Below are 26,508 nucleotides of genomic sequence, written 5' to 3'. Positions count from 1 at the left end.
CACCGATTCCGTTGCACGACGGACACCACCGATGGAACCCATTGATTTAAATCGGTTCAATCGGGTTGTCAGTGGTTTTACTGGAAAGCGCAGCATGCTGCTCTATTGTTTTTAGTATTCTGAGCCGGATCTGCGACGGAGGCTCCTAACGATTTGAACGAGGCCTTACCTTTCCATTCAGGAGGCTTAACACTTTGTGATCACTGCTACAGAAGAAAAATATTTACTATTTAAATTTCAATTACGTAGTACTGCCGAAATAAAAAATAATAAGTGTTCCCTTTCGGTCTATTTTCATTCCCCTTGTCATTGTGGCGTGTTCTTACACAGTCTGACAACAAAATTGTAATAAAAGTACCAGAATTGGGGAATACAAGTATTTACTAAAACAGACAAGTGAGTAGAGCTGGTAGGTCCTCTTTAACGTCTGACTGATTAACGGTTTCATTTAAAAAAAATGGTCTAATTGGAACAGTGCATCATCCTTTAATAATTAAGAAAAACAATCAGGCTGCTTAATAGAGCAAGGAAGACATCTCCGGGAATGAGAATCTATGGTAACTGCTGCAAAAATGTGATCAGGGCATTAAAGAAAGAAAAAGGAATACGCAAAATATATAATAATTAAACTTGAGAGAAACTGTCACTGCATGTGAATTTTCAGAATAAACCATTGTGTGTGTGTGTGGATGAGGAATAACACTATTGCTTGTATGTGCTTTTCTCAGCAGTTTTCCCCTCTGCAGATTCCATATCTTATTGCCAGTTTCCCCAAGATCAGCTCCAGAAAGGAGCGGAGACTAGTTTCTATGAGGTTTCCCATACATAGCACATGGAGAGAAGAGGAGATCCTGCTCCCCTATCATTCTTAGGCCTGATTGACACGAACGTGTTAAACGTCCATGGGACGGCCGTTGAAACAGCAGCCGTCCCGCGAACCTATGTAATTCAATGTGGCCGTTCACACAGCCGTTGTTTCAACGGACCGTTTGAAGGGTTCGTGGGAAAATCGGACATGTCCTATTTTTTTCACGCATCCGTCCATAGACTCTCAACTATTGTGGGTGCGTGACATCGCGTCCCGCAGCACTGAGCATGGATGCACCTCGGACGTGCAAAACTGTAGTTTTTCACGTCCGAGATGCGCAGCGTTCGTGTAAATCAGGCCTTAGTAATACACAGAAGCAGCAGCATGGAGGACATTGTACAGCAGTAATAAGCAGTGTTGAAGTAAATCCAGCATGGGTGAGATAGTAAAACACTACTAGAGGCTGCAGCAGTGTCACTGAGTCTTCTTCCTCCGCCTCCCCTCTCCATAGACATCTATGAACAGCAGGTGTAACCTGATCTCTCAGTGAGGCTGATAATCTGTCTTCATCACTGCTTCACCGAAGATCAATTTAACCAGTGAATTAAGCGAATGATCAGTGCATGATGCAGGGAAGGAAAGGGGGAGGGGGTTCTGATAAGTGGAGAAGGAGTAATTTTTCTGTAATAATATTATCTTTCAAAGGGCTAATTCACATGTTATTTGGATACATTTAATACATATATGCCGTAAGAGCTCCCGATGTATACGTTAAACGTAGGATGTGAAGGATGCCTACCAATTTTGGCAATGGCGGACAGAAGAACAGATCTCCAGAATTCCAGTGTGAAAGATCTCTACTAGTATCATGTCCTAGTGAATGTTCCTCTATAGATATTCAGAGATTCTATTTGGTCAGTAACTAAAAACACATAATTACAGGTTTGCCCAAATTTAAAGCTGTACAGTCATGTATACAAACACACGTTATATCACTCATTTATTACAGAAAGAAGAGTCAGAACAAAACAATACAGTTGCTCAGACCTTCCACATACTAACAATGCTGGATAATAAAGTGTTTGAGCACAAACAGCATAAAATGCCACCAACGCTATGTGGACGTCTGTGGACCCTTTACATGATGCTGAAAGAAGAGTGTCAAATGCATAGGAATTTTTACCTATTCTAGCTATACCCACAACAGGTCATTATCCTTCATGAATGACAAAATTCTCCGAAGTGTGTCTATCTGCAAAAATTAATCCATAGAAAATCACTTGCAACACCCAATTTCTGAGCGGAATAAAGCAATTTCCACTACATTTAGATGGCAATGTGCTATATAAGAATACTGTTATGGATTGTACTTTATAGTAACAAGTTTAAGAGTCCAAAGTCCCTGTATGAATATAGGAGCTTAAATGTTCTGAATTTACTATGGATTCTGATACATACAAAGGATTGTGGGATAACTAATGAGAATTCTCCATTAGACAACACCCAGAAATGTGCAGAAATGGAACATATCAATTGGAATCAAAGTCACAGCGTAACCTCCAAACGAGCAATTTTCCAACAGATTTGATTATCCCAGAATTGCAAGGAATATTTGATAGTATCTCTTAGGTAGTAATACGAACACACAAAAATCCTTGTTCTTGGTGTGCAATAGTGAGGAATCTCATCACAATCCCAGTGACTTCTGCACAGTCTGCCTGGCTATCTTGTTAAACTGCTCCCGGTCTTCTCGCCACATCTTGGAGGCATCCACATTTGCACCACTTTCATCATTGGGCTCTGCAAAGTAAAGAAATTACATATGTCAACTAAAATAATCTTATCTTATAGAATCTAGTAAAAAGTTAAAAAAAAAAGTTTAAATAAAGTTAATATAAAAAAAAACACGAAAAAAATATATGAAAACATCACTTTTTCCCCTTACAAATTGCTTTACTATTAAAAAAACAAAATAAAGCAAAAAAGTTACACATATTTGGTATCGCCTCATCCGTACCGATCCCGACTATAAAGCTATTACATTATATAACCCGCACGGTGAACTCCATAAAAAAACAAGAGGAAAATTGCTGTTTTCTGTGAATCCGGACTTTAAAAAAGTAATAAAAAGCGATCAAAAAGTCGCAAAAGTCGCATGTACTCCAAAATGGTACTAATAAAAACTACAAATCGTCCAGCAAAAAAAAAAAAAACCCTCATACAATTGCATCGGCAGAACAATAAAAAAAAGTTATGGCTCTTCAAATATGGAGATAGAAAAACAAATAATTTTGAAAAAAAAACGCGTTTACTGTGTAAAAGTAGTAAAATATACAAAATCTATACAAATTTTATATCGTTGCAATCGTAACAACCCGCTGAATAAAGTTATTGTGTTATTTATACCACACGGTAAACGGCGTAGAATTAGGACGCAAAAAAAGTGTGGCGATACCCCAAAATGGTGCTATTAAAAAATACAACTTGTCCCGCAAAAAACAAGACCTTATACAGCTATGTAGACGCAAAAATAAAAAGTTATAGCTCTTGGAATGAGACTATGGAAAAACGTAAAAAAAAACGTGGTCATTTAGGCTGTGTTCACACAGAGTTTTTTTGCAGGAGGAAAATTCTGCCTCAAAATTCCATTTGGGATTTTGAGGCAGATTTTGACCTGCCTGAACGCCGTTTGTTGCGAATTTCGCAGCGCTTTTTTTGCTAGCGCCCATTGAGTGTTACGGGAAAAATACGCAGCGAAATACGCCTTCTCTGCTGGTTGATGTCAATGGGAGGTCAGAGGCGTAAACGCCCGAAAATAGGGCATGACTCTTCTTTTTACCGCAAGACTGTTTTTCCGCTCGCGTTAAAAAAACGCCTCCGCCTCCCATTGAAATCCCATTGGGAGGCATATTCGGCCGTTTTTTGCGTGGTTTCCGACGCGGTTTCCGCGTAAAAAAAAACCTCCTTGTGAACAGGGCCTAAGGTTTAAAATAGGCTGGTCATTAAGGGGTTAAACCATCAGAACAACACAGTATGTTCATATAAATGTACATTTAAGGCTTTGTGAACATCTCCGTTCAGGAGTTCTGCCTGACCTTTCCGTCAGGGGAACCCATGGATGGAATCCAAACTGAAACAATCGGAAACCATAGGTTTCTGTTTGCATCACCATTGATTTCAATGGTGAAGGATCCGATACAAATGCTTTCCGTTTGTCAACGTTGTGTAAGGGTTCCGTTATTTTGACAGAATAAATACTGTAGTCGCCTGCGCTATTTATTCGGTCAAAACAATGGAACCCTTACACAACTGAGACAAACGGAAAACCATTTGCACCGGATCCATCATCATTGAAATCAATGTTGATGCAAACGGAAACCTATGGTTTGCTTTCATGGCGACGCAGATGTGAACGAAGACTAAGTCATTTAATAAATGACCTGTCCAACAAAAGAGAGGACTAAATAAACAAATAAACTATAGTGTAGTAGTATGAATAAAAGACAACTGTCAAATACAAGGAGAAGACTGTAATACTGTGAACCGCGGCTACAAACGCGTCGGCGATTCACAGTACAAGAAGATAAGGAATGAAGGGGAAGCAGCGCTCGTGCCAGCACTAAGGCCCCTTCAAAACAGCTGACGGACGGGAGTCCCGGTAGTCGGACCCCCACCGATCAGATAATGATGGCCTATACTGAGAATAGGCAATCAATTTTTAGGGCCTGGACAACCCCTTTAAGTCTAGAATTTGAAAATGTATACATAAAGGCTGTCAGAGGGCATGCCAGAAATGCGGCAAGAAAATAATGCTATGAATGCGGTTACCTTCCAACTGCACAAACAGGGCAAATGATGTCTGGAGTGATCAGGCTCAATATATGGACATGCTTTGACTGGCAAGGATCAGAAGCTCGCTTGTACCATGCTAGCTTGGAGGTGCTGCAGGAAGTATTTCACATGAAAGTTGACTAATAACTGTTTGCAGTTGAGGGGATTTTACACTGGACGATTATTGGGCATAAGAGCTCGTTGCCGATAATTGCCCTTTGTAAACAGGGGAACGATCAGCAGATGAACGAGCAAATGCTCGATCATCTATCTGCTGTTCGTATCGTTTTAACCAGTTCAGGACCGGGCTATTTTGAGCCTTCAGGACCAGACACCGTTTAGCCATTTTTAGCACGCGTTCGTTAAATGGCCATAACTTTTTTATTTGTTGGGCTAGTGAAGTGATTTTGGCAATGTTTTTTCCGTAGACAATGCAGGTTTATTTTTTTATTATTTTTATACAGATCCTTTTTGCTATTTTAGAATTTTTCGGCTTAAAGTTTGAAAATAATAGTAAAAAAATAAGCTTTTTAACTTTTCAGCTATTTTTTTATTTTTGGGTAAATGCATAGTTTTACCCTAAAATAGACCTTTTATTTGTGATCGTCATTGTCTACCGGAAATTTTAATATGTTACATGTCTATATTAGGGTAATTGGCTCAGGGCCAGCGTTACGGCAATGATTGACGGGGGGAAACATTTTTTTGGAATGGGTATTTTATGTGTATTTATTAGTAATTTTTTTTGCACTTTGGTTTTATTTTTTTATTACTGTCCCTCAAAGGTCAGAAAAGAGCTTTGGGGGACTTTATATATTTTTTTTCTTTCTTTTACACCATCTTTTCCACTGTAACTGGAGCTGCACAGCAGCCCCAGTTACAGGGGAAATCAGCCCTCTCATAGTGACTATTGTCACTAACAGGGCTGTGCTGGGTCTAGTAAGACCCAGCATCAGTCTGCCACTAACAGCATCACGGCGATCATGTGACCAGTCACATGATCACCGGGACCAATAGAGACAGCGGCTTGGCCGCTGCCTCTATTCCTATATACAGCGCTCATTGAGCGCTGTGTAAAAGAGATCGCAGAAGACAGAAGCAGCGAAAGCTGCTTCTATCTTCTCGTCAGGGTCCCCGGCAGTCACTGACAGCCGGAGACCCGACATTCAGCTGCCTGATCGCTCGGGCATCAAGTTAAAACCTGCGCCGTAAATAGTCTATTTCGCGGGTTTTAAGGACGCTGACCGCTGGCCGTAAACACACAGCCAGCTGTCGGGATCCAGTTAAAAATGTGAAATATTATCGTTGATGGCAGCACATCTCCCTTGGTAAACAGGGAGATGCGCTGCTGAAATTATAATAATGTATGGGGACGAGTGATCGGAGGAACGACCACTCGTCCCCATCCATATCTCCATGTGACAGGAGCAAATGAGCGCCGATCAATGATGTCTCGTTGCTCGCTGCACTGGCCGCTTATCGGCTGGTGTAAAAGGGCCTTAATTAGTTCACAGTGCTTTTCCATATTCCCTCCAGAACAAAGTACGCAAAAAAAAAAACAACTCAGCTCAGATTTTTGTGCTTGAGAGCAAAAATAAATAGACATTAAAAACAGATTGCGTAGCTTTTCTTCAGTGTTGCACACATTTCAGGAGCTAAGTAGCCAAAGGCTAAAAAAAAATGCCTACTCGTGTCTGGGCGGTTACTGATGCAAACAATAGAAAGAAAAAACAGGGCTATTGTAGCACTGCTAAACATCACAAACAGACTTCCAGGTAAAGAGAACAGTATTTAATGGGAAATAACGGACAACGCGTTTCAGCTCTGAACCGGAGCCTTCATCAGGTCCTAGTGCCAGCCCATTTGAACAGGCAGCTGCAAATATATATACACAGACAAATGCAGTTGTGAAAATGGTGGATAAAGTGGGGTCAAAGTCTAACAGGTAGTAGAAAAGCTGTCGAAAACTGAATGCGGAGGCAGGGCGTCATGGCAACCTGTAAACACTGGGAGCAGCTGACTGCCGTGTCAATGAGAGATTTAGTGCAGAACGGAATCCTGGGTTGTCAGAGCCGATGTATGGGCATATAAGAATGCAGGGAATCTATTTCGACCGCATATCAACACATCAGCACTAGTTATACCAAGCCCAATGTGCGCCGCAAAGCGTTGCCATGGCAACATGTAAACCGAGAAAGAATAAAAAATTTATTATATAAACTGCTGAGGATATACTGAATTAGGGGATGACATAAAAAGTCAGATATGTAAATTGAAATGTGGTGTGTACAATAAGGATAATATGGATCAAACAGTCAGCCTGAAGGTTAAGAGGTTAAATGGGCTAATAATAAATTAACCATAAAATTCCAGGATGTACATCAGGGAAATGGATGACTAAAATGATGCATTCATGTATGTGTATCAGAAACTGATGTCTGCATAAAAAACCATAACCAAATTAAAAGAGGTAGACATATAAACCGTTTCACAACGGTGCAAGAATTGGCCTCCATGTCAAAAGTACAAATATGCATAAATATAAAATACAAATGTCTCCATAAAAACATATATACCTGGACTAAAAGGTCAGTGAATGAATACATAAATGCGTAAAAAACACGAAGTACGTTAAAAAACACTTATAATTACATATAAACCAGTAGACACAGGCTAGTAAATGACTGCCACAGATGTGACTTTTTATGTGCTCTGTGGCTTGAAAAAACAAGTGGTTTGTATATCAAGTGGAGTTCCAAAAACCGGAGTTGAAAAGAGGAGTTAAAGTCCCAGTAAGTGCTCTTCTACTTCTTTTTCTTTTTGATTAACACCTGTTCGCTGTTTTTTTTTGGTAACTTGGATAATGGATAGCAAGATTGGAGGTTTTCTTCAGTGCACAGTTTGCCATATGTATGCACGACTGGAGCCGGAGTTCCAGGGTGAATATCTCTGTGGCAGATGTGAGCATGTTGTTCACCTGGAAGCTCGTATTAGAGATCTGGAGGAGCAGAATGCAACACTGAGGAGGATAGACAATTTTGAGCGGAGCTTGCTGCTCACAGAGCATGCAGTTAGTGGGTTACAACTGGAGGGTGAAGACATGGGTGAGCAGAATCAGGTAAGTAGCTGGGTTAATGTAGTTAGGGGCAGTAGAAAGGGGTCAAAGAAAAGGAAGGCCGATCCGGTTTCTGACATTCCAGGCAAAATTGCCAAGTTGGGTGATGATGCGAGGGTGTCAGTCTCAGAAATGGCAGCCCTAGTGGATACTGATCTCCCTAACAGCCGGGAGAACAGCCCAGCTAGTAGTCGGCGGGATGGTAATGCAGGTAAGCCAAGACAATTGATAGTCGTAGGGGATTCTATAATCAGGAAGACGGATAGAATAATTTGTCGCCAAGACCACCTCAACCGAATGGTTTGCTGTCTCCCTGGTGCCAGGGTTCGGCATGTGGTGGAACGGGTGGACAAATTGCTGGGAGGGGCTGGTGATGATCCAGCTGTCGTGGTCCATGTCGGTACCAACGACAGAATAAATGGTAGGTGGAGGAGCCTTATGAATAATTTTAAAGAACTAGGCTACAAGCTGAAGGGAAGGACCTCCAAAGTAGTATTCTCAGGAATACTGCCTGTGCCATGCGCATCACAGGAAAGACAGCGGGAGCTCAGGGAGTTAAATGCATGGCTGAAGTCTTGGTGTAGAGGAGAAGGATTTGGGTTCCTAGAGCACTGGGCTGACTTTTCATTGGGGTACAAACTGTATTCTGCAGATGATTTGCACCTAAATGGAAGGGGGTCCGCTGTGCTGGGGGAGAGAATTCTAGCTGGGGTGGCGGAGTATTTAAACTAGGGCTGAGGAGGGAGGTCAATGTAGAAAAAAAAGGGGTAGCCAGGTTAGAGAGGGGTCAGACTATATTGGTGGGGGGAGAAACAGAATGTGGGGAGAGGACTAGACAACAAGATAAGGAGATCCTTTCGTTACAAGACATCAGTGTAAATAAAAAGGCCCAATTAATGTCAAATCACATTTCTGATAATAAAAGTGAAAAACTGACAGGCAAGTTAAAGTGTATGTTCACAAATGCTAGAAGTCTAGCAAGCAAAATGGGGGAGCTGGAGGCCTTGATACTGGAAGAAAATATAGATATAGTTGGTGTTGCTGAAACATGGCTGGACTCTTCACATGACTGGGCTGTAAATCTACAGGGTTTTACACTTTTTCGTAAAGACAGGACAAATAGGAAAGGTGGTGGTGTATGTCTGTATGTGAGAAATGATATGAAGGCGAGTGTGAAAGAGACAATAGTGGGTGAATACTGTGAGGAGGTTGAAACCTTGTGGGTGGAACTAGAAAGGGAGGTAAACACTGAAAAAATTACTTTTGGTGTAATCTATAGACCCCCCAATATAACTGAGGAGATGGAGGGTCAGATATATAAACAGATCGAGCGGGCTGCACAGGCGGGTACTGTAGTGATAATGGGAGATTTAAATTTCCGGGATATTAATTGGTGTCATGGTTCGGCTTCAACTGCAAAGGGGAGACATTTCCTCAACCTGTTGCAGGAAAATTTTATGGGCCAGTTTGTGGAAGACCCGACTAGAGGTGAAGCTCTGTTGGATCTGGTCATTTCTAATAATGCAGATCTTGTTGGGAATGTCAATGTTCGTGAAAACCTCGGTAACAGTGATCATAATATAGTTACATTTTACCTATACTGTAAAAAACAAACGCAGGCTGGGAGGGCAAAAACATTTAATTTTAAGAAAGCCAATTTCCCCAGGATGAGGGCTGCAATTCAGGATATGGACTGGGAAGAACTAATGTCAAATAATGGAACAAATGATAAATGGGAGATTTTCAAATCTACTTTGAGTTATTATAGTGCAAAATTTATTCCTACAGGTAACAAGTATAAACGACTCAAATTAAACCCCACATGGCTTACACCTTCTGTGAAAGGGGCAATACATGACAAAAAAAGGGCATTTAAAAAATACAAATCTGAGGGTACAGCTGTAGCCTTTGTAAAATATAAAGAGCTTAATAAAATCTGTAAAAATGTAATAAAATTAGCAAAAATACAAAATGAAAGGCAGGTGGCCAGGGATAGTAAAACAAATCCCAAAAAAATCTTCAAGCATATAAATGCAAAAAAGCCCAGGTCTGAACATGTAGGACCCCTAGATAATGGTAATGGGGAGTTGATCACAGGGGATCAAGAGAAGGCAGAGTTACTAAATGGGTTCTTTAGCTCTGTATATACAACTGAAGAAGGAGCAGCTGATGTAGCCGGTGCCAGTGCTGTTAATATATCAGTTGATATACTGAATTGGATGAATGTAGAGATGGTCCAAGCTAAATTAAATAAAATAAATGTGCACAAGGCCCCGGGACCAGATGGGTTACACCCTAGAATTCTTAAAGAGCTTAGTTCAGTTATTTCTGTCCCCCTTTTCATAATATTCAGAGAATCTCTAGTGACTGGTATAGTGCCAAGGGACTGGCGCAGCGCAAATGTGGTGCCTATTTTCAAAAAGGGCTCTAGGTCTTCCCCGGGTAATTATAGACCAGTAAGCTTAACATCCATGGTGGGGAAAATGTTTGAGGGGCTATTGAGGGACTATATACAGGATTATGTGACAATAAATAGCATTATAAGTGACAGCCAGCACGGTTTTACTAAGGACAGAAGTTGTCAAACCAACCTAATCTGTTTTTATGAAGAGGTGAGCAGAAGTCTAGACAGAGGGGCCGCTGTGGATTTAGTGTTTTTGGACTTTGCAAAGGCATTTGACACTGTCCCCCATAGACGCCTAATAGGTAAATTAAGGACTATAGGTTTAGAAAATATAGTTTGTAATTGGATTGAGAATTGGCTCAAGGACCGTATCCAGAGAGTTGTGGTCAATGATTCCTACTCTGAATGGTCCCCGGTTATAAGTGGTGTACCCCAGGGTTCAGTGCTGGGACCACTATTATTCAACTTATTTATTAATGATATAGAGGATGGGATTAATAGCACGATTTCTATTTTTGCAGATGACACCAAGCTATGTAATATAGTTCAGACTATGGAAGATGTTCATGAATTACAGGCAGATTTAAACAAACTAAGTGTTTGGGCGTCCACTTGGCAGATGAAGTTTAATGTAGATAAATGTAAAGTTATGCATCTGGGTACCAACAACCTGCATGCATCATATGTCCTAGGGGGAGCTACACTGGCGGATTCACTTGTTGAGAAGGATCTGGGTGTACTTGTAAATCATAAACTCAATAACAGCATGCAGTGTCAGTCAGCTGCTTCAAAGGCCAGCAGGATATTGTCGTGTATTAAAAGAGGCATGGACTCGCGGGACAGGGATGTAATATTACCACTTTACAAAGCATTAGTGAGGCCTCATCTAGAATATGCAGTTCAGTTCTGGGCTCCAGTTCATAGAAAGGATGCCCTGGAGTTGGAAAAAATACAAAGAAGAGCAACAAAGCTAATAAGGGGCATGGAGAATTTAAGTTATGAGGAAAGATTGAAAGAATTAAACCTATTTAGCCTTGAAAAAAGACGACTAAGGGGGGACATGATTAACTTATATAAATATATTAATGGCAGATACAAAAAATATGGTGAAATCCTGTTCCTTGTAAAACCCCCTCAAAAAACAAGGGGGCACTCCCTCCGTCTGGAGAAAAAAAGGTTCAAGCTGCAGAGGCGACAAGGCTTCTTTACAGTAAGAACGGTGAATTTATGGAATAGTCTACCGCAGGAGCTGGTCGCAGCAGGGACAGTAGATGGCTTTAAAAAAGGGTTAGATAATTTCCTAGAACAAAAAAATATTAGCTCCTATGTGTAGAAATTTTTCCTTCCCTTCCCTTCCCTTGGTTGAACTTGATGGACATGTGTCTTTTTTCAGCCGTACTAACTATGTAACTATGTAACTATGTCTCATACATTACACACACATACATATATATATACATACACACATATGGCATAGTAAAATAGAGTGGTTTATCTGGATCTAAATAAAAAGGCAAGAGGTGGACAGAACACTTTAAAGGGTAACTAAATGTTTAACCAACTTCTGATATGTCAGAAGTTTTGATTGGTGGCGTCCGAGCACTGAGACCCCCACCAAATCGCTAAAACAAAGCGGCAGAACCGCTAGTGTGAGCGCTCAGCTGTTTAGTTTCTGTTCGGCTATTTCCGGAAAGACGATGTATCAGTGTACGGGCTCATAGACTTTTTATTGAGCCCGTAGTCCGATACATTGATTTCCGGAAAAAGCCGAACAGAAACGAAGTGGCTGAGCGCTCACATGAGCGGTTCTGCCGCTTCGGTTTATCGATTTGTGGGGGTCTCAGTGCTAGGACCCCCACCAATCACTATGACATGTCAGAAGTTTATCGAACGTTTAGTTACCCTTTAAAGCAGAAGTAACTTTCCTAGGAGACCAGATCACCATACCTGCCAGCATGCTGACAACCGAGAGTAATATTTTTTCAACACTTTGCACAGGACTCCACCTCTCGGCACTGCTCTCATAACCCATGGGGTCATCTCCTGGAGCATGCAGAATTGAGATGCACACCCTGCCATCTGGGTATACTGCAAGAAAAAAAAAAGCACATCACAGAATAACCAGCATGCATGAGAAATCGTTCCAACCAATAAAAGAAAAAAAGTGTCTTGATAACATAAAAGTATGACAACATTTTTCTTGATGTCAGTACATTAATGATCTCTTTTCTTACAATCCCCTGGCACTACATTTTTTAATATACATGTGTATATGTGTAAGTGTGGAGATTTAGAATTATCCTATATTTGCTCCTAATACTCAGTTTCAAGCAAATAGATTGAGGTTTCATGCATGACCACGCTGCCTGTTCTAATGATGAGATCTACAGGAGTTGTAACCCCACGCTGTAGTTAAGCTGCAACCCAAGAGCCCCTCAACCACCTCCTATAGACTAAACAGCGAGTATGTTATGTCATCGTAATGGAACCACATAGGCAAGAAGGCATGGCCGGTAGCGACTACCATTATACACATGATTGCAGGAGATTAAATGGTAGTCACTAAACCAGCCATGATCGTTGAAGCAGGAAGTAGGAGCAGAGGAAGAGCTGCTGCGTAGGAGACTGGAGAGGTAGGGACACGATCACAGACCGCTACATCTCAGGCTATGACGACATCTGCCTTGGATCCTCCGTTGCAGATTGTCAAATTTGAGAGAAAAATTAGCACTGCATGCATGGCCATTTGTCATAAATTACATAAATGACAGACTCCTTGGCGGAAGGAACCTGAGACACTGAATGGCATTGATATCGGTCATGCGATGGATCTGCCACTGCGTCGTGGCTCCCATCATAAATAGGAAGCAACAACGCAGATTTAAACAGATCCTTAGGCACACGAATATAAATCCACCAACTTGTCACTAATCTGAAGATTAACGTTCTAATACAGCTTGGTGCAGATTTATTATTGCGGTCTAAAGTTTGAACATTGTAAACTTCAGAAGATGCGCCAAATTTATCAAAGTGGCGCACGCTGTATGATAAACTTGGTGCATATGGCTAGACACGTTAGACACTTTTCTCTTCCTTATACCACCTCTAGGTTTGGCTTAGTTTACATCAGTTTTTTTTGCACCAAAATTTTGGCACACTTTGTGGCTTTTAAAGCCACACCCCTCTCCATGAAGCCACGTCCCCTTTCTAGATACTTTTGAAAAGCGTTTAGTGAGGCGCAAACATCTTTTCTTTTTTCAAGCCAATTCATAATAAATAGTCTAAAATTATTTGCGCAAATAAAAAAAAATGCAAATTCAGAATTCTGGCGCAACAATAGTAAATCTGACCCTTTGTATATTTTAATTTCACACCATTTTATAGATGTGTATTAAGCTCTTATTCACATTTAGGCCTAATGCACACGACCGTGGTTTGTTGTCCGCGTGCAGTTAGCAATTTTGCGGATAAGAACAAGGAGCCATTCATTTTTATGCAAACAACCATGATTTTCACGGATCTGTGAATTAAAAAAAATAAAATAAAAACGTAACAGAAACTTGCATTTCTGCTGTGGATTGGCACTTGAATTTACACACGGATTAGCCCCATTATGAATCAAGGTAGCTAATCCGCAGCTTTTCAGACTGGAATTTGTGGCAATAATGAACATGCTGCAGATTTTAGAACCTCGTTCATTATTTCACAATTTTAAATCCGCAGCACGCCCATTCCACGCCGGATTTAAATGCGTATTAATTGCGGATTTTCATCCTAGAAATCAATTAGCATTTAAAATCTGCAATGAAATCCGCACCATAAGAAATCCGCACTTGCGGTTTTCTAAATGCGGATTAATATGCGGTTTTGATGCAGACTTCATCCGCATCAAATCCTGAACATGTGAACTGACCCTTAGAGGATTCTGTCATATATACGCATGGAAACTGCATTTAAATCCAGAATCCTGAACGTGTGTACTCGGCCTAAGTGATGTATTTAACGGAAAGAAAATTGCCTAGACTGGATATAAACGTAGCAAACGTTCAAGAAAGTTCTCATTCACTAACAGCAAGAAGAGATTCTGAGCATTCTATTCTATATATAAGTATAGAAAAAGATATAAAAGATAAGCATTTAAAGACAGTATATACTATAAATATATACTACATAATGTACTTACTGTTTGGGTGAAACATCTCACAGGTAAACCTCATTTTAGGAGGACTCAGAGGATAATCTAGAGGAAAGCTGAGAATTGCTGGGAACACTCCGCACTCAAAACACGTGTCTTCTGGGCCCCTGCACAGACATTACAAATAATGGCACATTTTTAATGCCGGTGTAGAAAACATTACCGTATAACTCAAAGCAGAAATAATAAAAATGGAGAAAAGTAAAAAGTGCTAAAAGTATTCCAAAACCACCACTAAGCCAAAAAAAAACTATGTAAAAGACAAAAAACGCCTATCGCACTACTTTTAAAACGTGATGTAGGCACGGTCTGTTTTAAAGGTGGATATCCCTGTTCTACAGAGGATCACAAGAAATTCAATACTATGTTTGGTTAGACATCCAGGTTCTAAGAAATTCCTCTGCAAATACCCAGAGCGCACATAATGGATAAATATTTGAAAAAGGACAAATAGGCACACCAGGATAATAGCACAACATAGTATCTTTCAGAGTATAAAAGCCTAGGATTTGCACACTTGTCACATACAGGTATATATTGTGCTCCTTTCATGAAAATAAAACGCTTCCCAGTACAATGTCCAGCGCTAAATCCATCACGCGGCGGCAGCCGGCTGGATTGCTGCAGTTTTCCCAAGCTGTTTTTGGCATGTACAGAGGAAGCATGTGATTTTAACAACTGCGGCAATTCGGTGTAAAACCGTATGTGATTTTTGCAGCGCGATTATTGGTACTATTACGACATGCTGCTGCTACGTGTATGGGCAACCCTTAGGCGCCAAGGTCACATGACCAAGGTATATGAACTCACTTTGGACTATTATTATTCTTGATCAGATTAATTCTGTAGGATAACAAGTAGGGGACAGACGGGAGGGAGTATAAAAAGCAAAATCCGACTATACATGAGTTGTCTTTATTCTGTATACACATATGTCTGCATAGCAGCTGTATATACAAAACTGTAGTCTAACTTTCCACACCACGTGACCGCCGGGAAACTAAATTTCCCAGCAACACACGGTATCTCCTCTGTGCGGCAGGCTGAAGGAGGGGAAGCTGCGCATGTGCGGTTTTCCTACACGAACAAGCGATGGAGATCCAACAGAAGAGATAGAGGAACTACTGCGCATGCTTATCTGTACTGAAGGAAAGCCGCGTCTCCAGAGGTAATGGAAGGAAAAGACTGAGGTGCCATGGGATTTTGGTGGGGGGGGGGGGGGGAGTAGTAACGGGGCACTTTTTGACTAATAAATGTATTTGAGAAGTTTCATTTCGGACAAGACCATACTGAGCCACCAATGTGATCTTGGGAACAATGGTTTAATATAAACAGTGAGGAAAGGACTAGCCATAGAAGAAACATTATAAGCATATGAAGTTATACAGAACATTTTCTAAAGTTCTTCACACTGAATAATTACTATGTCTGCTCTGTGAGATAATATAGATCACAAAAAGAAATATTCCTCTAGTGATAGTTCCCGAATTTTACCTAAATGTAGTCTGTGATGCGACTGTCACACATGATCATTACATAACCCGATACTCCTATATACAGACACCGCAACATCCACATCCATCAAGAGGAAATGTACCAAAAAGTTCAAGTTATTAGTCATGTCAGACAAAAAGCTGCAGGGGACAATCATTTTGCTTGACCTCTAGCCTTACATTGTGTATAAAGTGTCTGTCAGACGAGTAAATTATGTACAACTTCTAGCCCGAGCCTCTAACTTCAAGAAAAAAGATGACAACTTGTTTTATATTCATGGAAAATGAGTTTATCAGTTGTAACTGTTATCCACATACTTATGTGAGAGGTTAGACTGATTTCTCGGTTATGACTGCCTATATTATGTATATTTACCGACTTGTTATAAGTAATGAATATTTTTCAGTACTATTGCAGCCGTACAAATTAATAAAAACTACATACATTATAATAAAGTTTGACTCATCAGGACAACCCCTTTTAAACGTCGGCCTCATCCACCCGGTGACCAGCTGACCCGAAATCCCCAGCTAATACATGGTTGTGCCAGAGATGGACCCATTATTTCCAGAGGCTTTCCGCTCTGCTTATTGACAGACTTCTCTAATAGGGGACCCCCTCTATGACATTCATATACCCCAAGAGGGCATATAGAAAGGGGTTGTCCTAATGACCCACAGTAAATGGAAAGTTGAAAACAAAAGTTGTAATGTGTTACGTTGTTATGAATGTTTGAACTAACAGACGCACCTCTAGTCATGTGTCCCCATGACAACACTTCCTTCTTGATGTACTGGCAAGTTCAATGTTGTATCGACATTGTCAAGATCCAAATTCCCATTTGTGTTAATCTCCAAACCTTAAAGAGTAACTAAAATTTTAAAAAAACATTTGACACGTCGTAAGTTTTGATCGGTGGGGGTTCAAGCACTGATCGCTAAAACGAAGTGGCAGAAGCTCTCGGGTGAGCACTGTGCCACTTTGTTTCTGATCTGCTTTTCCTCAGCGCAGTGTACGGGATCAATAGAAAGTCTATGAGCCTGTACACCGCTCGCTCAAAGCCGATCAGAAACCAAGCGACACGATCGCTCAGGGTCTCAGTGTTCGGACCTCACCGATCAAAACTTCTCACATGTCATCGTGACATGTCAAACGTTTTTTAAACATTTAGTTGCCCTTTAACGAGATTAAACAGATGCGGTTATAAGTGTTAGGCCCCATGCACACGACAGCAAAAAACCTCCGTTTTTGAGGACCGCAATTGCGGTCCGCAAAAACGGAGCCATTCACTTTCATTGAACACTGACACCTTTCCGTAGCACTACGGAAGGGTGTCAGTGCCGTGGAAATGTTCCGGGAATTATGGAACATGTGCGTTCTTTCGCATTTTGCGGGCCGTGCTCCCATACTTTGCATGGGAGCACGGTCCGAAAATGCGGCTGTCAGTCAGCGGCCGGCCGTGCCCGCAATCGCGGGCCGTGATTGCGGGCACGGTCGTGTGCATGGGGCCTAAATGTGTGGACATTGAGAAATTGTGGGCATCACAATTACTATCAGTGTGTCAAATGTTGTCACAACCAATATGGCCACCATCCCGGTCCCTACGAAGCTTACCAAGTGGCTTTCCCACGCTGCTAAATAGGAAAGATAGGAAACATCTCTAACATTGCCTAAACTACACATTTACCATTCACAACCCAAGGAAAGCTGGATGACTAAACCTGGGGAAACTTTAATCGCCACTAATCCAGTTATTGCCCAGGTTCTCCAGAAACAGATATAACTAATATATGGTTGAATAGAAACGTTTAACAGCCACATAAATCATGCTATAGTTTTATCCTCGTAGTAAACATCTGTGAACCTCCAGGTGTGGAGCCGCGGCAAGTGTTACACAATCTCATGACACAAACTCTTGAAAATACAGGCCAGTTTCACCTATTACAAATGAAAGGAAGAAAAATAAAGCAGTTTCAGTTAAAAACACTCACACTTCAAAGTCTCTGCCTGTTTTGTGTTTTTTTCTTAAAGGACTTAAGAGGTTTTTTTAAAAAAAATAATAAAAATAACACACGCACAAAACAACGCATCATAGGAAATCAAAGCATGCTGTAATGGCGAGGTCACGGCGCTCCTCTTAATAGGCAGGGTGTGTGAGGCTATAATTGAACGATCTGCCTGTAAGGCATGTCTTAAAGGATACACGTCATGTAAGAGAGAGGCAGCTGTTTGGAAAAGCTGGCACAATTGTTTCAAGTGGACAGAGGTTCCACATCAGAAACCGTCAACAGAGATGAACACTTTTGGTAGAATATTGGTCCGATCTCTAGTGGTGCTAAGTAAATGCAAAAATACTGATGTTCATAACACCAACAATACATACAATGCAGGAACAAACGGCGTAGTGAAAGAATACAAGGCATAAAGGAAGAATGATGAGAAACGTAGGACACCTCAATTTCTTAAAAAGGGGGGTTGTATGAGATTTAAGTGTGGCTAAGCTGCAATACCAGACACAGACAGAGTGGCACTGTTTCTGTGGGGGGGGGGACTTTTATTTTGAATTCTCATTCAACACTTTAAACCGAAAAAAAAGTGCTCAGCAAAAATGTATAGTAAAATACCTTAAATCAGGAACTTTAGGATCGACAATAATCAGACAGTTTCCCTTTAACTCTGAATTTAGAAAAAGATTTGCCACTGGGACAGACACCTTTAAAAGGGGTTGTTCTGTTTGGGGGCTGTTTTTTATACTGATAATCTATCCACAGGATAGGTCATCAGTGTATGATCGGTAGGGGTCCAACACCCAGACCCTGCACCGATCAGCTGTTGCCTCCGGGCACCGGATTACATGCAGTGGCCAGTGTCGGAAGAAGATAGCTGCTTGCCCTGTAAAGCGGCTGTGCTGCAGTACTGCGGGTCTGCTCCTATTCAAGTGAATAGTAGCAGAGCTGAAGTACAGCAGCACAGCCGCTAGACTGTGAACGGAGCCATCTACTTCCAACACGGACATCCAGTGCCCAGAGGCAGCTGGAACAGCTGAACAGTGCAGGGTCAGGAGGCCGGACCCCCACGGATCATATACTTATGACCTATCCTGTGGATAGATCATCAGTATGAAAAAACACCCCGTGTTCGGACAACCCCTTGAAATATTCCAAACCTGCCCATTTCAAAAACAGACTTTTGGGAATAGTGAGTAAAGCAACTTACCGAACAGCCCCCAAATTGGACAAGCCCTTTAACTTAGAGCATCTAGATGCCTTAAGAAAAACAAGCTACTCCTGAACCTGAAAAGTCAGCCCCCCGACTTCCATGCAGCTTCTATGCAGATAGAACGTCCCCGCTTTGCCCATTGCCCGGTAGGACCATCCATGGCACATTATATATAAAGTATTAGTGAGCTATATAAGTAGTCATTCCTTACAGGGGTCGTCTGGCATCTGTTTTTTGAAAAGCCACTAAAACCTGTAAACATTAAAAACTTTTTAGTATACTTACAGTCCGAATTCTTCCCGTCCAACTCCACCAGTCACACTCCATCCTCTGTTATGACTAGGCCACAGTAACTCTGCATCCATAGTGAACATGTCCACAAACCCAGCAACCCCTTTAACCTCTTAACGCCGAAGGACGGATATATCCATCCTCTGCAGCTGCTAGTTCGCGGCAGGAGCACGGCTGTTACACACAGCCTGGCTCCTGCCACAACTGCCGGAATTGAAGCGCGCTCCGATTCCGGAAGTTTAACCCATTAAATGCCGCTGTCAATAGCGACATCTAATGTGTTTGACAGAGGGAGGGAGCTCCCTCGGTCACCCGATCGGCTCCCCCGCAAAGAAATCGCAGAGCGCCGTCGGGTTTCCATGGCAGCCGGGGGCCTAACAAAGACCCCCAGGTCTGTCTTCAGCAAATGCCTGTTAGATCATGCCAGTGGCATGACCTAATAGATTGCCTGTCAGTTTTACACTGACAGGCAATAATGCTTTGGTATACTAAGTATACCAAAGCATTATATATGTGATCAGCAGATCGCATAGTGAAGTCCCCTGGTGGGACTAAAAAAAAAAAAATGTAAATCAGTTAAATAAAGTTTGTGAAAAATGTTTTTTTATTTACAGTCAAAATGAAATAAAACTGCCCAGAATTTGCCCAAAAAGTGGTTTTATTTAGTAAAAGTGTCAAAACAAATCACACATACACATATATGGTATCCCCGCGATCGTAACGACTTGAGCAATAAAATTAACACATTAATTAAACCGCAAAAAAAACAGCAAAATTCTCTCTTTTCTCCCATAAAAAAATAAAATAAAAGTTAATCTATAAGCCCCATGTACCCCAAAATAGTACTAATGAAAACTACACCTTGGCCCGCAAAAATCAAGCCCACATAGGGCCACATTGACGGAAAAATACAAAAGTTACGGCTCTTGGAATGCGGTGATGCAAAAACCAAGTAATTTTTTTTTCTAAAAGGCTTTTTATTGTGAAAACGTAGGAAAACATAAAACCTTTACATATTTGGTATCCCCGTAATCGTGTCGACCCATAGAATAAAGTTAACATGTTATTTACGCTGCATAGTAAACGGCGTAAAATGATAACATGAAAATCAATGTTGGAATAGCGGCTTATTTTCAATTCTCTCCTAAAATAAAGTTAATAAAAGTTAATCAATAAATATTACAAGCATCTAAAAATGGTACAATTACAGAATACAACTCGTCCCGCAAAAAATAAGCCCTTATACGGCTATGTAGACGGAATAAAAAAAAAAAAAGTTACGACTCTTGGAATGCGACCGTGAAAAAACAAAAAACAATCCTTGGTCATTAACACGCAAAATGGCCTGGTCATTAAGGGGTTAATGTATACCAGTAATCAGAATCATTCCCTTCACAAGCAGCGCACAGATTATAGAGTAATAAAGCCTTGGCTACAAATTCCACATGGCTTCCCTGTCAGCAGAGACCTTGTTTTTCTCTTTTCTGCTAAGGAAATTGTATAATGACAGCGGGGAATTAGAATAACCCGCAGCCGTGTGATCTATGCTGCTTAGACTTGTAAATGGAGAGAATCTGATGGTAAGTATTTTTTACAGAATTGCGATTTATATAATTCCCTAATATATATATATATGTTAGGTTCACACTGCTTATAGGCCTTATTCACACAAACGTATTTCCCATCAGTGTGCTGTACATTGCTATAGATAACAGCACACTGACCAACGCTACTCAATGGGGTTGTTCACACGTCCGTCTTTCTGCGTGAAACTCACTGCATGTCCTATTCTGGTCCGTTTTTGCTGACCACAACACCCATTGAAATCAAATGCTGTGTGAAAACAACGAATTGAACACGGATGACATCCATGTGCTGTCCATTTTTCACACATCAGTTGCTAAGGAAATGCAGAGGAAAAAAAAAGGAAGTAAAACCAGGAAGTGATTGCAGAGGAGAAACACGGACGAGAAAACCGGATAACACACGGAAACCACACTGACGCAACCGGACAGTCATATGCTTGTAAAACTACCCTTTTTCGGGACACAAATCGGACACGCTGTGAGGCCTTATTTATCTTGCTAGCATATGCAGGAAGCCCTACCTATATATAAGCAAGAGAGTCTGTGATAACTTCGATGGAGTTTACCATTACCCAACACATTACCTCCACACAATCTGTATTCACTGCGTTTTTAACAAGGTTTTTCGGTTTAGAAAATTTCTCTCATTTTCACCGGTCCCTTAAAGTGTACCCAACTTGTCAGAATAAGCTGTCATATGTGTGTACATGAGGAATAACACTATTTCTGGCCATTATATGACTTGTATTCTGCATTATTTAGCAGTTTTCCCCTCTGCAGGCTCTATCTCTAATTATTAGTCCCTGAGCTAGTGGGTGGAGCCTAACTGCTATCATGTCTTCTATACACTGCACACATAGAGAAGAGAATTCTGCTCTCCTATCCCTATCACATATAAAGAAGCTGCATCAGCATGGAAGAGATTAAACAGCAGTACAGACCAGTGTAGCTGAGTATCCAGCATTGGGTTGAGATATAACTCTTACCAGCAACCTGTGTCTATCTTGCACCCTCTGCATAGACTTCTATTGACAGGCAGTGAGGAAACAGACCCCCCACTTCCTGTAGTCCATCTCCTCTGCTCTGTAACTGGGGAGAGATTTTGCTTTACCACAGGGGTCGACAGAAATTTACAGGAAGGGAGACACCTAATGGCAATAACTTCACATAGAATTTGCACAGATAAAACAACAACATTTTAAAAAACAACTAAATTTGAACAGTAAGTAAATTACCAAGATGATCTATATCAAGTATACTATAAAATTAGCACAAGTTTTTTGAAAATTTAGTGTCTATTTAATAAGCTGAAAACATGCTACATGAGACCATGCCCATAAAAACCCATGTTCCACCTTTGTAATGAACGGACAAGCAAGGATATACAGAGGTAGGGCTTCTTTTTGCAGTGGCTGCCTCTTATAAGCGATTGTGTGGGTGAAAGCTCTATACCCGGCAATCATCAGGAGGTTACAGTGCCATCACGTTTAGATGGGTGTTGAAATGATGTCAACCAACTGAAGCGCCACAGCGAACTAGCGAACGGTCACAAGGCATAGACCCCCCCCCCCATTAATGACATTTTCTGACAGTGAAGACTGGTACAGCTCAGAAGCCTGTACAATTGTGTTGCAGCTTTGGGAGAGAATGCGATATAAGATAAATGCCCTTATTGCAGCTCAGCTTTCCACACTTGAGAATGCATGTGGGACCTTCTCCATCTAAAAACTATAATTCATGAATGTTAAAGTACAATTTCACAGACAAACGACACGAATAAAATGACAACGTACTGCGATTAAAAGAAAAAAAAAAAAGTTTTGATGCAAATTTACAGCCTGTTCACAAATCATTTTATTCTGAGTATGAATGAACTCTACGGTAACAAGGTGTAGGCTGGAAAACGAAGGATGATACATCTAATAACATAATGATTGTTTTAAAGATATTAAAGATGTTTTTATTTCCCCTCCCAACTGTTTGTAAAGAATTTGGACACATACCAGCAGCAATTGTAACTTACAATTCCAGCAAAGGGGAATTCCTAAGTGACGGGGAAAAACAAAGAGAATTATTACAACCTCCAGACAAGAGGGTGAGAAGGGTACATAACCGCCAGTCCCACAGAGCGGACAAGCACGGCCTGTTACTCAGGTGCTTCAGCTCCCAGTATGAGAAAATCAATGGGTTTTGGGATCATTTCAAACACAGATCTATCTGCTTTAGCATAGTCTTTATGTACGTGGCATTGTCTGCACAATAGTGTTTCTGTTCCAATACATAATACAGTAAAAAAAAATTATCTGGTATCCAGACCCTGGCTGAAAATCCTGGCCCAGCACTTGTCTCCAGGACAGAACTGCACGACAGGTCACTTTCCACCAAGAGTACAACGATTTTCACCTCTTCCGTGGAAAGGATCCACTTCTAGTTTTTGGCTTACAAATACTGAAGCAAAATACTGCCATGTTAAAGTGGCCTTAGGGTGTATTTATTTAAGTTGTTTTTGTCACAGTTTCTGCCAGGGCTTTTTGCACCAATTTTGTGAAAACTTCTACGGTAATGCCACGATTACAAAAATCGTGGCAAAAACGACTCACGTAAATACACTCTTAGGCCTCATGCACACGACCGTGTTTGGTCTGTGATACACGATCTGTTTGTCTGCCGAATTTCCCAGACGGACCACAGTTCAGGGAGCCGGGCTCCTAGCATGATAGTTATCTATGATTCTAGGAGTCCCTGCCTCCCCGCGGGAAAACTATCCCGTACTGTAATCACGTTTTCATTACTGGACACAATTCCCGCAGGGGAGGCAGGGACTCCTAGCACCATGGAGAACTATGATGATAGGAGCCTGGCTACCTGAACTGTGGTAGGCCCAGGAACTACAGCCTACATACATACGGTCTGTAAATCACGGACCAAACGCGGCCATGTGAACCTGGCCTTAGTGTTTGTAGAAATAAACCAGGAGTGGGTCCAAAACATGGAAGAGGTGCAAATCTTTCCATTATACTTGTTCTCTGGTTTTGGCTTCCAAATGCAAAATACACCCCTGTGAAAGTAGACATAATCTATAATCTCACAAAACCTTAATCTGGCCAGAGATATGTATGTATGTATGTATGTATGTATGTATGTATGTATGTATGTATGTATGTGTTATTTCGGACTGTCTTCCTGACTGAGACACATGAAGAATGTCAACCCTTAAAAGCCAATTCTATATAGTGTTCAATAATACAGGATGATAGAAAACCCAGAAACTGTCAAGTCTCAATGCTGGTTTATAGGAATTTTACAGTATACGGATAGTTAAGTTTAACTCACATGATTAGGGCTTCCCATTCAAAGAAATTTTCTTCATTTATCGGGCCTGCAGGATAAAACCAAAATGAAAAATAAATGTGGTTTGGAAATATAACACAAAGGTTTACTGAGGATTAAAAGACTAGTGATAACAAGTAATTGATAACTGTATTACACAAAATGTGTAAACTAAAACATGATTACAGTACGGGACAGTTTTCCTGCAGCGAGGCAGTGACTCCTAGCGTCATAGATAACTATCATGCTAGGAGTCCGGCTCCCAGAAGTGTGTTCGGTCCGGGAAATGCGGCCGACATACAGTCCGTATTTTACGGACCGAACATGCTTGTGAGAACCCGGCCTTGAGCTGGGTTCACACGTTTTGGCAATACAGTTGAGGCACATATTTTCTACTCCACAGGTATATTGCTAGAAAAGGATACAACAGGATGCCTATACAGTTGGATCTCATTGCCATTTACTTCCATAATAAAATAAAAACCGCACTCATCTGGACACCGTTTTATAACAGTACAGAAACAACATAGCAAGTAGAACTTTTCTGCTCAAAAAACAGTATCCAGACATATCCTGTTGTTTTTTTACAGTCAATAGCATCTTGGGTGCACAACCTGCAGCCCGTGAAAGAGGAACAGCACACATCGTGAGATAGGCACCCAGTTTTAACATGTTGCATCCTTTACGAACTGTAAATGGTTATGCAGTAGAAAACCGCTCACACTATGTTTTTAAATGCTGTTGAAACGTACTGGTTTTTTTTCAAAATGAGAAAAAACAGGTCCTTTAACCCCTTCACGACTGCCATATGGCTATATACATTCAAACTGCCGATGCCCCATGCAGTTATCACGTATATAAACGTTGGCAGCCTGGGACGGGGTTCAATGAGTGCAGTGCTGCTTCAGTGTAAGCAGCGCTGCACTCTCATGTCTGCCAGGGCTTTAAGAGGGCCGGAATACACCCCCCCCCCTTGTAGATAGTGCCACACACAACACCTGAAAACCCCCCTGTATATAGTGCCACCTAAGCTGTGGCCGCAGATTCCCCTCCTAGAGGGAGACCCCGACGTCTCAACATCCCCGCTGTAAATAGTGCCTCCCCCACTGTAGTGCAACCCCCGCTATAGATCGCATCAAACCCCCCTTCCCCCTGCATATAGCGCCACCTAAACTCACACTGGGAGCGGAATCCCTAGTGTTAGATCGCTCTGTGTCGGGGATTCCGCTTCTACAGAGAGCCCCTGACGTCACTGTCCACCGTCAGGGGCTCTCTCTCTCTAGGAGCGGAATCCCCGGCCGACATTCTGACCGGGGATTCCACTACTGGAGAAGCCCCTGGCGTCAGTATCCATATATGGACAGTGACGTCAGGGCTCTCTCTAGGAGTGGAAACCCCGCCGACATTCTGACCGGGAATTCCGGTACTGGAGAAGCCCCTGGTGTCACTATCCATATATGGACAGTGACGTCAGGGGCTACTCCTGGAGCAGAATCCCCAGCCAATGCGCTGCCGACGCTCAGGCAGGGGATTCCGCTTTTAGAGTTCGCCCCTGATGTCACTGTCCATATATGGACAGAGACATCAGGGGCTCACTCTAGGTGCGTAACCCTCGGCCAGAGGGATTCCGCTCCTACATGGAGCTACAGTGGTGCTATCAACAGGAAGGGGGTGCTATTTCCGGGGGGAGGAGGGGTGTTGCTATCTACAAAGGAAGTGGCACTAAAACTACAGGCGGGCCTCCTGTGATGACGTTTCACAGCAGGTGTTTGTAAAGGTGGCCTCTTGTGATGACATTTCCTGAGACCAGCCAGGGAAGTGGGGAAAAGTTGCTACAAGAGCAGCAGGGGAGGTGAGTAATGGTTTTTTTTTTCTTGTCAGCTCTTTTCTGTAGCTGTAAATCCGCACTAACTTAACCCCTTAATGACCAGCCTATTTTAGACCTTAATGACCAAGCCATTTTTTACGTTTTTCCATCGTCGCATTCCAAGAGCTATAACTATTTTCTTTTTGCGTCGACACAGCTGTATAATGTCTTGTTTTTTGCGGGACAAGTTGTACTTTTTAATAGCACCATTTTGGGGGACATATTATTTATTGATTAACTTTTATTAACTTTTTTTTGGGGGGGGGGGGAATAGAAAAAAACCTGAAATTTCGCCACTCTTTTTCGCGTCTTAAATCAACGGCGTTTACCGTGTGATATAAATAACACCATAACTTTCTTCAGCGGGT

The 26,508-nt window shown here is 41.6% G+C and overlaps 1 protein-coding gene across 3 annotated transcripts in view; it reads right to left on the bottom strand.

Moving 5' to 3' along the window:
* Positions 1-1,795: 1,795 nt before the first annotated feature.
* UBE2G2 (ubiquitin conjugating enzyme E2 G2) overlaps positions 1,796-26,508 on the bottom strand; it is a 50,059-nt gene continuing 25,346 nt past the window's right edge. The window contains exons 3-7 of one of the 3 annotated variants that reach the window (XM_075829707.1): positions 24,277-24,322; positions 22,967-22,987; positions 14,342-14,460; positions 12,106-12,246; positions 1,796-2,608 (exon numbers count right to left, since the gene is read on the bottom strand). In XM_075829707.1, the coding sequence (XP_075685822.1) occupies positions 2,496-2,608; positions 12,106-12,246; positions 14,342-14,460; positions 22,967-22,987; positions 24,277-24,322 (440 nt within the window). In that variant the 3' untranslated portion in view covers positions 1,796-2,495. Of the gene's footprint in view, positions 2,609-12,105; positions 12,247-14,341; positions 14,461-22,946; positions 22,988-24,276; positions 24,323-26,508 lie in introns of all 3 variants that reach the window. The other 2 variants (XM_075829709.1, XM_075829708.1) reach the window with 2 other exon arrangements.

Source organism: Rhinoderma darwinii, chromosome 6, assembly GCF_050947455.1.
Source record: "Rhinoderma darwinii isolate aRhiDar2 chromosome 6, aRhiDar2.hap1, whole genome shotgun sequence".
NCBI classification, from domain to species: Eukaryota; Metazoa; Chordata; class Amphibia; order Anura; family Rhinodermatidae; genus Rhinoderma; species Rhinoderma darwinii.
Note: the sequence above shows the minus strand (reverse complement) of the source record. Positions and strands in the feature narration are given on the sequence as shown.